This window comes from Pelecanus crispus, chromosome 1 (genome assembly GCF_030463565.1).
Source record: "Pelecanus crispus isolate bPelCri1 chromosome 1, bPelCri1.pri, whole genome shotgun sequence".
In the NCBI taxonomy this organism is placed as follows: Eukaryota; Metazoa; Chordata; class Aves; order Pelecaniformes; family Pelecanidae; genus Pelecanus; species Pelecanus crispus.
In genome coordinates, this window is record NC_134643.1 from 1,169,273 (window position 1) to 1,182,060 (window position 12,788).

General features: G+C 65.8%; 1 protein-coding gene across 1 annotated transcript in view; it reads left to right on the forward strand.

The window, feature by feature from the left end:
- SND1 (staphylococcal nuclease and tudor domain containing 1) overlaps positions 1 to 12,788 on the forward strand; it is a 168,046-nt gene that overhangs the window by 77,311 nt on the left and 77,947 nt on the right. The window contains exon 13 of the mRNA XM_075728195.1: positions 11,837 to 11,947. Within this exon, the coding sequence (XP_075584310.1) occupies positions 11,837 to 11,947 (111 nt within the window). The remainder of the gene's footprint in view (positions 1 to 11,836; positions 11,948 to 12,788) is intronic.

Below are 12,788 nucleotides of genomic sequence, written 5' to 3' on the forward strand. Positions count from 1 at the left end.
TTTTTCCCCCTAGCAGCTATTTTGGAAAGCAACCAAAGTGCTGCAGCGCTGCGCTTTTCTTCCCCTTAATCCAAGGTCTGGGAAAGCTGCGGAGCATCGCGCTGCACAGGGAGACGCGGCTCCATGCCAGCTGGGAAGCCGGAAAGCTCCCTGTCACCCCACTCCAGTCTAATTAAGGCACTCACGGAGTGACCTGCGGCGATGCTTATCTCACGAGTGGGTTTAAATTTCCACTCCAGTGGCAAAGGGGATCCAGCCCTGCCCGTGCCGGGGCCGGGGCTGCTCCGCGCTCACTGCCGTGCCGTGCCGGGATGCTACTCCCGGGATGAAACCACAGCAGCGGGAGCCTAAAGGGCTTTCCTGGATGGAGATGCCGGGCGCGGTGGAGCCCGGCGGAGCAGCCCTGCTCTCCGGCGCTGCCTGCACCAGCTTCAGACCCACCTGGTTTATTCAGTGGGTCCCCGGGGAGCTGATGCTCCAGCCGAGCGTGTCTCGCCGGGTTTTTGGGAGGAACAGCCTGGCCGTTGTGTTTTTGGGGGCTGTTTGGAGGAAGATGAGGTCTGGGGTCAATGGCGGTGCACGAGGAGGGGAGCGTGTGGTGCAAAACCCACCGGCCTCTCCCCGTGCCCCGGCGGCTGCGGTGCTGCCGGCCCCGGGAGGCTCCTGGCAGCGCTTGCGCCGCAGCCGGCGCGGTGGAAGGGTAGGATTTCCCATCTCAGGAGCATCTTGCCGAGCGCTGCCGCCTGCTCTTCGCATCTCCAGCTGCAAATTGCTTTCAAATAGCCCCTGAGTCGCATCCCTGTTTCGGGAGGAATCCTGATGTGAATTTGCAGGGCCGCCGCTCACGTTGACTTCATTGCCGTAATCAGGCGTCAGCGGAGCGAGCCGAGCGCGCAAGCCCCCGGCGCACGGCGTGGGGCAGCCCCCTTGCTCCCGGCTGCCCGCGGCCCCGCCGCGGCGGTGCAGGTCGGTGCTGGGCGTGGGGTCCTTCGGCTGCCGCGGCCCCGGCGAAGGTGTGGGGCGTAACAGAGCAGGGTCTGCGCTGCGCTGGGGACGGAGCGGGGAAGAAAGCCTGGCTTGTCCGCCTGGCATCTGGGCTGGGCTGAGCCTGCTTGGCAAGCTGAGCACACCGGCAGCTCGCCAGGGCGGGCAGCGCGGGCAGGGGGCTAACCCCTGCCTGACTCCCGGAGCCTTCAGGTCCCTGGTTCCTGCCTGGCGTTGCTGGTTTTGGTGCAGGCAGGCGGTGGTCCTGCAGCCCCCTGCCTGCACCGGCAGCAGGGTGGGCAGCGGGGTGCTGTGCCCGCTTTCGGCTGCACCCCTGGGGTGACACCTCTCCTTCCCCGAGCGCGGTGGGAGGGGAGGGTGCACCCTCGGCGGTGGGCAGAGGCGGACGGTTACCTGTCCCCGGCATCTGCTCCCCTCGGGGTGCTGGGTGGGTTTGCGGCGGGCGGCAGAGCAGCTTCTCCTTCCCCGGCGTGCAGGCAGCCCCTGCTTCCAGCTGAAAAGCAAACACCGTGCCACCGCAGGCTTGGGGAGCTGAAGCACAAACCCAGCTTCACCTGCCCGTATCCCTGCCCGTATCCCTGCCCGACCGCCGGCTGCGGTGCCTGGCTCGCTGTCACCCGCAGACGGACTCCGAGCTGGCAGCGCCGGCTCTCCTCGCTGGGTCCATCCTGCGTCTCCCTTCCAGCTCCCCGGTGTTTTCAGCTCGATCCCTGGCTGGGGAATGCCGGCGCCGCTGCCTGGCAAGGCTCTGCCCAGTGCCTGCGCGCCACAGCCCTCCCTGTCCCACTCTGCCGGCGCCTGGTGCGCCGCGTGCCTTGCCGGCGTTTACCGCCGCTGCCAGCGCTGCTCTTCCTGGCTCGTGTTTTCCTGCTGAGCACAGGTAAGGTCAAAGGTTTGTGTTCAGCTGTCGCAACAAAGCTGTGCCGACACGGAAAACGGGGTGAAGGGGCCGCGGCTGGCGGAGAAGGCAGCTGCCGGCACTTGGGGAGCCCCGCGGGCACCTCCTGCGCCGGTCTGGGCTTGCAGGGACGGTTCATCCCGCCACGGGTGCTGCTGGCGGGGTGCCCGTGCGCCTCGGGCATGATTAACGTGGAGGAACCTGCGAAGTGGTGCACGGCCACTGGTCACAACCAGCGGGATTGGGTGCACGGGAGGGCTCTGGGTTCCCACCAGCCTTTGCTCTTTGGGAAGCCTGCGGCATCCCACAGCATCCCATGGCATCCCACAGCATTCCATAGCATCCTGCAGCATCCCACAGCATCCTGCAGCATCCCACAGCATCCTGCAGCATCCCATGGCATCCCACAGCATTCCATAGCATCCCACAGCATCCCATAGCAATCTGCAGCATCCCACAGCATCCCATAGAATCCCATGGCATCCTGCAGCATCCCACAGCATCCCATGGCATCCCACAGCATTCCATAGCATCCTGCAGCATCCCACAGCATCCTGCAGCATCCCATGGCATCCCACAGCATTCCATAGCATCCCACAGCATCCTATAGCAATCTGCAGCATCCCACAGCATCCCATGGCGTCCCACAGCATTCCATAGCATCCTGCAGCATCCCGCAGCATCCCATGCAATCCCACAGCATTCCATAGCATCCTGCAGCATCCCATAGCAATCTGCAGCATCCCACAGCATCCCACAGCATCCCATAGCATTCTGCAGCATCCCACAGCATCCCATGGCATCCTGCAGCATCCCAGAATATCCCACAGTGGCTGGCAGCAAACCACAGCATCCTGCAGCATCCCGCAGTATCCTGTGGCATCCTACAGCATCCTGCAATGCCCCACAGCATCCTGCAGCATCAAGCAGCATCCCACAGTCTCCCATGACATCCCACAGTATCCTGCGGCATCCCAGAACATCCCGCAGCCTCCCATGACTCCCAGCAGCATCCTACAGTATCCCACAGCATCCCATGACATCCCACAGCCTCCCATGGCATCCAGCAGCATCCAGCAGCATCCCACAGTATCCCGTAACATCCCACAGCATCCCACAGCATCCCGCAGCCTCCCATGACACCCAGCAGCATCCCATAACATCCCACAGCATCCCATGGCATCCAGCAGCATCCAGCATCATCCCACAGTATCCTGTAACATCCCACAGCCTCCCAGCAGCATCCCACAGCATCCAGCAGCATCCCATGACATCCAGCAGCATCCCACAGCATCCCGTAACATCCTGCAGCATCCCATGACAGCCAGCAGCATCCCACAGCATCCAGCAGCATCCCACAGCATCCCATCACATCCCACAGCCTCCCATGACACCCAGCAGCATCCCACAGTATCCTGCAGCATCCCGCAGCCTCCCATGATATCCCAAGCCTCCCATGACACCCAACAGCATCCCACAGTATCCTGCAGCATCCCATAACATCCCACAGCATCCCATGACACCCAGCAGCATCCCACAGCCTCCCATGACATCCAGCAGCATCCGGCAGCATCCCGCAGCATCCCATCACATCCCACAGCACCCCATAACATCCCACAGCCTCCCATGACACCCAGCAGCATCCCGCAGCATCCCATCATATCCCACGGCATCCCATGACACCCAGCAGCATCCCGCAGCATCCAACAGCATCCCATCACATCCCGCAGCATCCCGTAACATCCCACAGCCTCCCATGACACCCAGCAGCATCCCACAGTATCCCATAGCATCCCGCAGCCTCCCATGATATCCCAAGCCTCCCATGACACCCAACAGCATCCCACAGTATCCTGCAGCATCCCATAACATCCCACAGCATCCCATGGCATCCAGCAGCATCCCGCAGCATCCTGCAGCCTCCCATCACATCCCACGGGCGCTGGCTGCGGGGTGGGGAGGGAGCCGCGGGATGCCCGGCTGTGGGGCTTGGTGTTCCCGAGGAGGCTGCTGGGAACGCGGTGGGATGCGGGGAGGCGAGGCAGAGCCTGGCTGTCGCAGCAAGCCGCCAGCGGTCCCTTACCATCCCTGTTTGGAATTCCGGGGGGCTGGATCCAGCCGACGCCCCGGGCGGGTCCCGTCCCCGCAGCCCTTCCCGGGGGGACCCGGCAGCTGCCGCCATGCGAATTGCACGAATTCTTGGGAGAAAAAGCTCCTAAAAATGATTAAAAACCAAATTTAAGGAGAGCCCTGAGCTATAAATCCATGCTGGGGCGGGGGGGGGGGGGGAAATTCCCTGCAGGCAGCGTGGCCGGGATGCTGCGTTTTCGGCTAATTTGGCGCGAACGGCGACGTTTGGTGATGCCACCTCTGGGCACGGGGCGGGCGGTGGCGGCGCCATCCTGGGCCGGGCAGCGAGAGCTGGAGCGCTTTCGGCGGGTGCAAACGCCGCCGGCAAATTTTCCTTTGTGGATTTTTGAGGCGGGGAGGGGAACTTGCAAATCGCCATTTCGCGCTGCGCCGTTCTGTAGGTAGCAAAAACTATATTTCACGGCCTAATAAGATTTTTTTTCTTCCCCCCCCCCAACAGCAAAGAGCTTTTTCATCTGCGTTTCCATATTCCCGTTCTTTAATCTGGGCTTAGCCGGGGGATGCATCTTCCCTCCGTGCGGCAGCTCCCGCTCTTCTCCCCAGACGCTTGGATTCGAAGCCGGCGGGGCTGCGGTTGCCCCTGCTCCCGGCGCAAGAGGAGCAGGGAGCGGGGCTGGAGCACGACATTTAATTCGGAACCGGGAAATTTCCTCTTTTAGCTCTTGCCCCTGCTCCCCTCTTCCTTGCCCGCTTCCTCAGCGGCAGGAGGGCAATGGCTGCGTCGCAGCCACCGCCGTCGCCCCTGCGCCCTCCTCCATGCGCCCGCTGCAGCCCTTGGGAGCGTTTTGTGCAGGAGCCGGGCGCGGAGGCGATGCTCCGAGCCAGGGAACGCCGGGAGCTGCGGAGATTTCCCTGCCCGCTGCCACCGCAGGGTTTTTGCGCCGTGCCGTGTGCGGTGCCGAGCTCACCAACGCCTAAGGCGCTCCGGCGCGGGCGCCCGAACGTTTCCAAGGTGCGCATTTCCAAGGTGCGCATTTCCACACGCACATTTCCACACGCGCATTTCCACGTGTGCATTTCCACGTGTGCATTTCCACACGCGCGCTCCCGTCCACTCCGACTCCCCGAACGGCCCTCGGACGCGTGGCTGCAGGGCCGGATTCTGCCCTTCTCCTGGCCGGCACGGTGCAGAGCAAGGCTGCGTTGCTGCAAGGCGGCGGCGTTCCGTGCCCGCGCAGTCACGCGAGCACCGGGAATGAGAGGGCAGGACGCAGGGATGGTTGCATCTGCGGGGGCGGGCGCGGGGCTGCTGCTCCTCGCCGCGGCTCTCCCCTCGCCCGAAAAGCCGGGCGGCGATCCCGACCTTTGCAAAGCACCGCCACGCACCGGCACAGAGCTCGGGAAAGGACCCGACGGGGAGAGGAAGCCAGCCCGGGGCTTTTTTGCGAGAGAAACGTTTTTTGCGGGTGCCGGGGCGATAAAACACCCACTGCGAAGCGGGGGTGCCGGCGCACCGCTGCTGCCGGGCGACACCGGCAGCCACGACGCCAGCTCCGCGCTGGCGCCGGGGTGGGACGGCGGCCAAAAGCCTGTATCCGCGCTGTCCCCTCCATGAGGAAGCCCAACCCGGCTTCCCAAAGCTCGGTGGAGCCGGCGGCGCCGGGTATTTACCCCCGCGCCGGGGGTCCCGCGGGGCTGGAGCGGGGAGCGGCTGCCAGCGCTCCGCTCTTGGCGGCGGAGCCGTGCGCGCAGCGAGCCGCCTGCGTGGGCCACGGTGCCAGGGTAAAGCCGGGCTCGCGCCCAGGAGCCGTGTAGGATTTTTTTTTTTTTTTTTTTGGTTTTTTTTTTGCAGCCCCTCGGGAAAGGGACCAGGTTTCGCTGCTGCTTCGCAAGCTGCTCCCTCCTACGGGGAGGAGGTGTCTGCCGCCAGCCTCGTCCCCCGGAGCTCGGCCGCGAGGATGAGCTTTGCCAAGCTGCCGGTGGCTGGCGGAGAGCTGGCAGAGCGCGGCGCATGGCCTGGCGCTGGCAGGGACCCGGCTGGGCGGCGAGCGGGGCGGCTGCAAGCTCCGCAACTTGGCGTTAAGCCACTCGCCCCCCCAGCCCCTCCTTAAACGCTGCCAGCCCGCGCCCGCGCCGCTGCGGCGCGATACGGTCGGTCCCGGGCAGGCGGTTTCTCCCCGGTGCTGCCGTTCCTGCAGGCGGGACGGCGCAGGAGGCGGCCGGACGCTGCGGCGCGTGGCGGGGGTTTGCTCCCGCAAGACCGAGGTGCCTTCTGCGAGGGCACCGGTGCTGCCACGGCACAAAGCGGCGCCGGAGCTGGCGTCTCGCCGTGCCCTGGTTGCACCGACGGCTCGAAGGACGTCGTGCTGAGCGCTGGCAAAGCGCCGTCCCGCGGTTCCGTTGCTGCAGAAGCTGCTGAGGGCACCGACGGCACGTCAAACCCAGCTCCCTCTCTTATCTCGCCGGCGCGTGCCGGAGCTGCTCGTGCGCGTGCCGAGACGGAGCCGGCGTGCTTGGAGGAGCGGGGCTCGGCGTGTCGGGGGGGGCGCGCAGCGCCGTGCCGTGCTCCCGTGCCGGGAGAGGCTCGCGGCACGGCCCACGAGGGTTTGGAGGGATGCGGGGCCACCGGTTCAACCCGCCTGCAGTCCCTCGCGACGGCTGCCAGGCAGCGGACGCGGCGGATGCCGGGGAGCCCGAGCCCTGGCGTGGCAGCAGGCGCCGGTGCGTGCCGCAGCCCGGCCGTCCCGGTGCGTTTTGCTTCGGCGGGGCGGCATTTGGTTAGAAATTGCCCAGGTTTACCTAACGCTGCTGAAAAACCCTCATCATCCTGACACGCTCCCGTCCGCCCCGGTGAGGAGGATGAGGGGCGGGTGAAGAGGCAGAGCCCGGTGCCCGCGCCGCCCGCCCCGAGGCGCCCGCGGCTCTGCCCCTTCGGAGGCGCAGCGAACCCGCTCTGAAACGAGGATTGTGGCTGCAGAGCTGCTTGAACATCAGATTTTTAATGATCCCTCCGTTAATCCCGGTATTCGGGGATTTAATGCTCGCTGCCCTTTGACCGGTGGAAATGATGGAAACTTTGATTTCATGCATATTGGATACTTCGGGAGTCTGGTGCCAGGAACAGCTGCTTGTCCCGTCCGAGCGGAGGGGATTAAAGGGCTGGGATGGGGAGCGGGATGCTGCTGGGATGGGGAGCGGGATGTAGCTGGGATAGGGAGTGGGATGCTGCTGGGATAGGGAGCGGGATGTAGCTGGGATAGGGAGTGGGATGCTGCTGGGATGGGGAGCGGGATGCAGCTGGGAAGGGGAGCGGGATGCAGCTGGGAAGGGGAGCGGGATGTGGCTGGGATAGGGAGCGGGATGCAGCTGGGACGGAGAGCGAGATGCGGCTGGAATGGGGAGCGGGATGCAGCTGAAATGGGGAGCGGGATGCAGCTGGGACGGGGAGCGGAATGCGGCTGGGATGGGGAGCAGGATGCAGCTGGAATAGGGAGCGGAATGTGGCTGGAATGGGGAGCGGGATGCAGCTGGAATGGGGAGCGGGATGTGGCTGGAATGGGGAGCAGGATGCGGCTGGGTTGGGGAGCGGGATGCGGCTGGAATGGGGAGTGGGATGCGGCTGGGTTGGGGAGCGGGATGCAGCTGGGATAGGGAGCGGGATGCGACTGGGACGGGGAGCGGGATGCGGCTGGGATGGGGAGTGGGATGTAGCTGGGATAGGGAGCGGGATGCGGCTGGAATGGGGAGTGGGATGCGGCTGGGATAGGGAGCGGGATGCGACTGGGACGGGGAGCGGGATGCAGCTGGAATGGGGAGTGGGATGCGGCTGGGACGGGGAGCGGGATGCAGCTGGGATAGGGAGCGGGATGCAGCTGGGATATGGAGTGGGATGCGGCTGGGACGGGGAGCGGGATGCGACTGGGATAGGAAGCGGGATGCGGTTGGGATGGGGAGCCAGGGAGCCTTTGTGCTGGCTCCAGGTTTGGCATTCCTGGGCTGGAGGCGGCCTGTCCTTCCACCGGAGGAGCACGAACCCAGGCGAGAGCTGGTCCTGGGCTGCGGGACTCGCTTCCCGGGGGAAAAAGGGGGCCTGGGCAAGCTCTGCGGCCACCCGGCACCTCCTGGTTGCTCTCAGTCCCCACCAGCCACGGGAACGTCGTCTCTGAAACCTTAATTGCAGCCGGGCTGCGGCAGAGCGGGAGCGGAGGCTCGGTGGTCCTGGGGGAGGCATTGGAGGGGTCCCCCCGGCCGGCACCTCCTGCACCGCTGCCGACGCTTGCGGGTGGCAGCAGCCGGGACCGGCAGCTTTTGGGTCGAAATCAGCGGTCGCGCCGGGTGCCTCCGTCCCCTCTCGCAGGGCCCGTTGGGGACCGAAAAGCCGGGGGGAGCGCGGCCGCCCTCCCCGCGCGCAGCCCCAGCCCGTGCCGGCTCCTTTAGGACCCAGCAGCGCCGTGGGAGTGAATGCTGGCAATTTTGCTTGTCTTATAAAAAGCCATAACCATGATATTGCCGAATAAATGAAGCCATCAAACAGAGGTGGCAACAAGATTACAACACTTCACGAGTGCTAGGGGCAGAATAAAATCGTCCGTTTAGCGAGCAGACGGAGCGCTTGCTAGCACAGTGATTTCCTGATGCTTTTCCATGTTGGGTTTTAATGTCCTTCGCTCTTTCCAGATCCTGCCTCCTCACCCCCCTTGCTCTTTTCCTCAGAACGGGGCTTGGGCGATGGCTGGGGATAGAATCATGGAATCATGGAATCGTTGGGGTTGGGAAAGCCCTTCAAGATCCCCCAGCCCAACCATTGACCCAACACTGCCAAGGCCACCACCAAACCCATCAAGGGCAGAGTCATCATTTCATCTTGCCTGCCTTGGGGGCTGCATTATTTATAATGACAGTAAAACTGGGAATCACTGAGGTTGGGAAGGATCTCTAAGATCATCAGCCCAGCCGTCACCCCAACACCCCCATGCCCACTGAACCATGGCCCCCAGTGCCACCTCTGCCCGTGTTTTGAATGTGAGGATGGAGCGGCCCGGCCGGTGCAGGGTGCAGGGCGCAGGGTGCAGGGTGCAAGGTGCAAGGTGCAGGGTGCAAGGTGCAGGGTGCAAGGCGCAGGGTGCAGGGTGCAAGGTGCAGGGTGCATGGTGCACAATGCAGGGTGCAGGATGCAAGGTGCAGGATGCAGGGTGCAGGGTGCAGGATGCAAGGTGCAGGGTGCAAGGTGCAGGATGCAGGGTGCAGGGTGTAGGGTGCAAGGTGCAGGGTGCAGGATGCAGGGTGCAGGGTGTAGGGTGCAGGGTGCAGGATGCAGGGTGCAGGGTGCAGGATGCAAGGTGCAGGATGCAGGGTGCAGGGTGCAGGGTGCAAGGTGCAGGGTGCAGGGCGCAGGATGCAGGATTCAAGGTGCAAGGTGCAGGGTGCAAGGCGCAGGGTGCAGGATGCAGGGTGCAAGGTGCAGGGTGCAGGGTGCAAGGCGCAGGGTGCAGGGTGCAGGATGCAAGGTGCAGGGTGCAGGGTGCAGGGCACAGGGCGCAGGGTGCAGGGTGCAAGGTGCAGGGTGCAAGGTGCAGGGTGCAGGGTGCAGGGTGCAGGGCGCAGCGCTGGGCGTCTCCTCTGGAGGCTGCAAACCAGGGGGGCTGATGGGACCCCCAGCCCAGATCCAGCCGGGCTTTGCATGGGAATCCTGTCAGGGCCGGGGAGCCGCTGCCCGTTCCCGAGCGCCGGGGTGGGGACATGGGACACGCAGGGATGCCCCAGGCCCTCTGCCCGTGCTGGGGTGGGATGTGACCGGACGGGAAGGAGCCCTCCTGCCCGGGGCTGGTGGCAATTGCCATTCGGGGCTTGTCCCCGTGCTGCGCCGGAGCCGTGCTGCCGATACGCTGCTCCGGGGGTGCAGCTGCAGCTCCCCGACACGGGGGTGGGATGGAGGCGGCATTTCTGGGCGCAGCACCCGCCGAGCAGGGCCGGGTGGGCGGCTCTCCCCAGCGTGCCCGTCACCAGAGCCTCTCAGGTTCGCTCCGGCGTCTTCCCCCGGCGTGTGTTGGGCACGAGTCTCCTGGTGACGCGTGTCTCCGCCTGCGCACCGAGCGACGCTCGGGACGGCGCGGAGGCGCGACGGCAAGCGGGAAGCACGGTGGCACGGAGCCGCGGGCAGCTCGGCCGCTCCTGGCCCTCGCGGTGCCGGGGCCGCCCCGCGCTCGCCGGCGAGGACGCGCTGGTGGCTGGGGGTGCCCATCTGGGAGCACATCTGGCTCCCATCGGAAGCAGCCGCCACCGGCTCGTCCCTCCCGTGCTCCCGCCGTGCCAGCCCTCGCACGGGTGCACGGTGCCCGAAGCCAGGTCCTCTGCTTCCCGGGGCGCATCCGACGTGCCGGCACTGCTCCCGCACCGCGGCGTGGGTGCACGCTGCCAGCCCGGGCATTTCGGTGTTGAGATGGGCTGCGGCTGCCTGCCACGTCCCGCGGCTGCTCGCCGCGTCGGCTTGGCCGCAGCCGGCTGCGGGGCTGCAAACTCCATCCCGACCGGAGCTCTCCTGGGGAGCTCGCTCCGGCAGCGACCTCGGCTGCTCGTCCCGGCGCGGCGGAGCCGCGGCACGTTGTCCTCGCTCGCAGAGCCGGGCTGGCACCGAGCTGCTGGGGAGGTCCGGGTCTACCAGCGCCCATGGGCGTGCAGGAGCCCGCCGGGCACCTCTCGCAGATTTGTGCATCTTTGGGGTGCTGCCGCCTCTCACCTCCACGTCGCCCCGTGGCCCCGCAGCCATGCCGCGGCAACCCATGGACGGGCACCGCGGCCCCGCAGCTCGTCCCTAACGGGGTCACCTCTCGCCCGCTGCTCCCGCGGCGCTGGGGGACCCGGGGCACGGAGCCCGGCGCCCGGCTCTGCCCGGCCCCAAACCTCGACGTCCCCCGTCGGGGCAGATGGCGGCGCGGGGGGCCGCTGGCACGCCGCGGGTGCCACCGGCCCTGCGCTCGCCTCCCCCCGGCACAGCCTCCTGTCCGTGCCCAAAATAGCGGTAGGTGCTTATTCCTGGTTGCTTGGCATTTCAAGCGCTACCTCTGCAGCTGCCTCCTGCTGCAGCTTATTTCCTCGTTTACGAATCTTCCTTTTTTTTTTTTCCCCCTGCTCCAAGGCGAGTCCTATTTTCAGCTCCCGGTGATGGCTCTGCCCTTCCCCCTCTCCAGGGCAGGGGGTGCTCCCGGGGCTTGCCAATGGATCAGCCCCCCCCCCAATACATATATATATGCTTTTTTTTTTTTTTTTAATAAAGTAGTGAATTAGCGGTCCATGCCCTGCCTGTGTAATTGGAGGAGAATTACAGATGCGCTCAGCGAAGCAGAATTTATGAATTTGTTTAAAGCGGCAGCGTGTAATGGCAGCCAATTTGCCGCGCCGCCCGTTAGCAGCCGTCCCCCGAGCCCGGCCGGTGCCAACCTCCCTGCTCCAGCGGCAGCGATAAAAAAAGCAAGAGGAAAGTAAAATCGAAGGAGGAGGTTTCCACGGCCTGGGGGGTGCTGACCCTTCTGCTTTTGGGGAGTAGCGCGAGGGTTTTGGGACATCCCCCGCCGCCGAGGTCCGGCTCCGGCACGTTCACGCGGGGACCCCTCGGCCCGTGCCCCGAAGCCCCCGTTAATTGTGAGACGTTGCTCCAAGCACCTTCCCTTGGCCAGCGGCGTGAAACGGGGTGGGAGTCTCCTCTTCCCCGTCCCCGGCGGGTCTGCCCCGCTCCCGGCGTCGGGGAGCAGCGCGATGCACGGGGTCCGGCCGCGGCGGGCGATGGGGGAGGTGGACCCCTCCGCCCGCCACCGGTGCTGAGCCCCCCGCTCCCCTCTCTTGCAGCAACATCGCCGAAGCGCTGGTGAGCAAGGGCCTGGCTACCGTCATCCGCTACCGGCAAGACGACGACCAAAGATCCTCGCACTACGACGAGCTTTTGGCCGCGGAGGCTCGGTGAGTGCCATGCCGGGGCGGTGGTGCTCCCCCAGCCGCCGGGTGCCCATGCTGCCTCTCAGGGTGCCCGCGGGTGCAGAGCTGCACCGTGTCCCCATCCCATCCCATATCCCATCCCAGCCCCGCCGTGTCCCCGGCCGGCCGGCCGTTCCCGCTGCTCGGGGTGCTCTCCCTGCCCCGCATCCCTCCTGGCTGAGGCGAGCCCCCCGTCCCCACCGCAGTCTCTGCAAGGTCTCCGCTCGCCCAGGCTCCAGCCCCGCGCAGAACCCGGCTGCGTGTGCCGCCCCGCCCCGACCTCCTCCACGCTGCTGGCATGGCATCGGTGCCACCAACGGGCTCGGGCGCCGGTGCCGCCAACGGGCTCGACGCTGCCGGAGTGCCGGGCGCGCCGTGAGCCAGTGGGAAACGGCGGCGCAGCGCGGCGGGTTCCCTGTGCTAACGCCGGCGCTGGCTGCAGGCAGCCGAAGGCAGATGGTAACGTTTGCGAAGCGCCTGGGAGGTTGCTTGGAGCCTCACGGCCCCGTTGCGTGCGTGGTGCTGGGGTTCAAAGGGGCCTCGCTCCGCTCCTCGGGGCGGCGAGCCCGGCAGAGCGCTGCTGCAGCCGTCCCGCCCTGGCCCGTCTGCCGGAGCAATCGTTGCATTTAAACCCTGCGACGTCCGAGCCCATCCGGAGGACTCTGAGACGCATGCTGGCCTCCTGTAATCAGGTTGAGGTTATCGTGGTGAGAAAGAAAAAAAATGCGTGCGGACGCTTTCCCGCGCCGCGTCCTCGGCATGTCCAGGCATGCACAGTTCAGGTGTGCATGGCCCAGGCACATGTGATCCAGGTGTGCACAGTCCA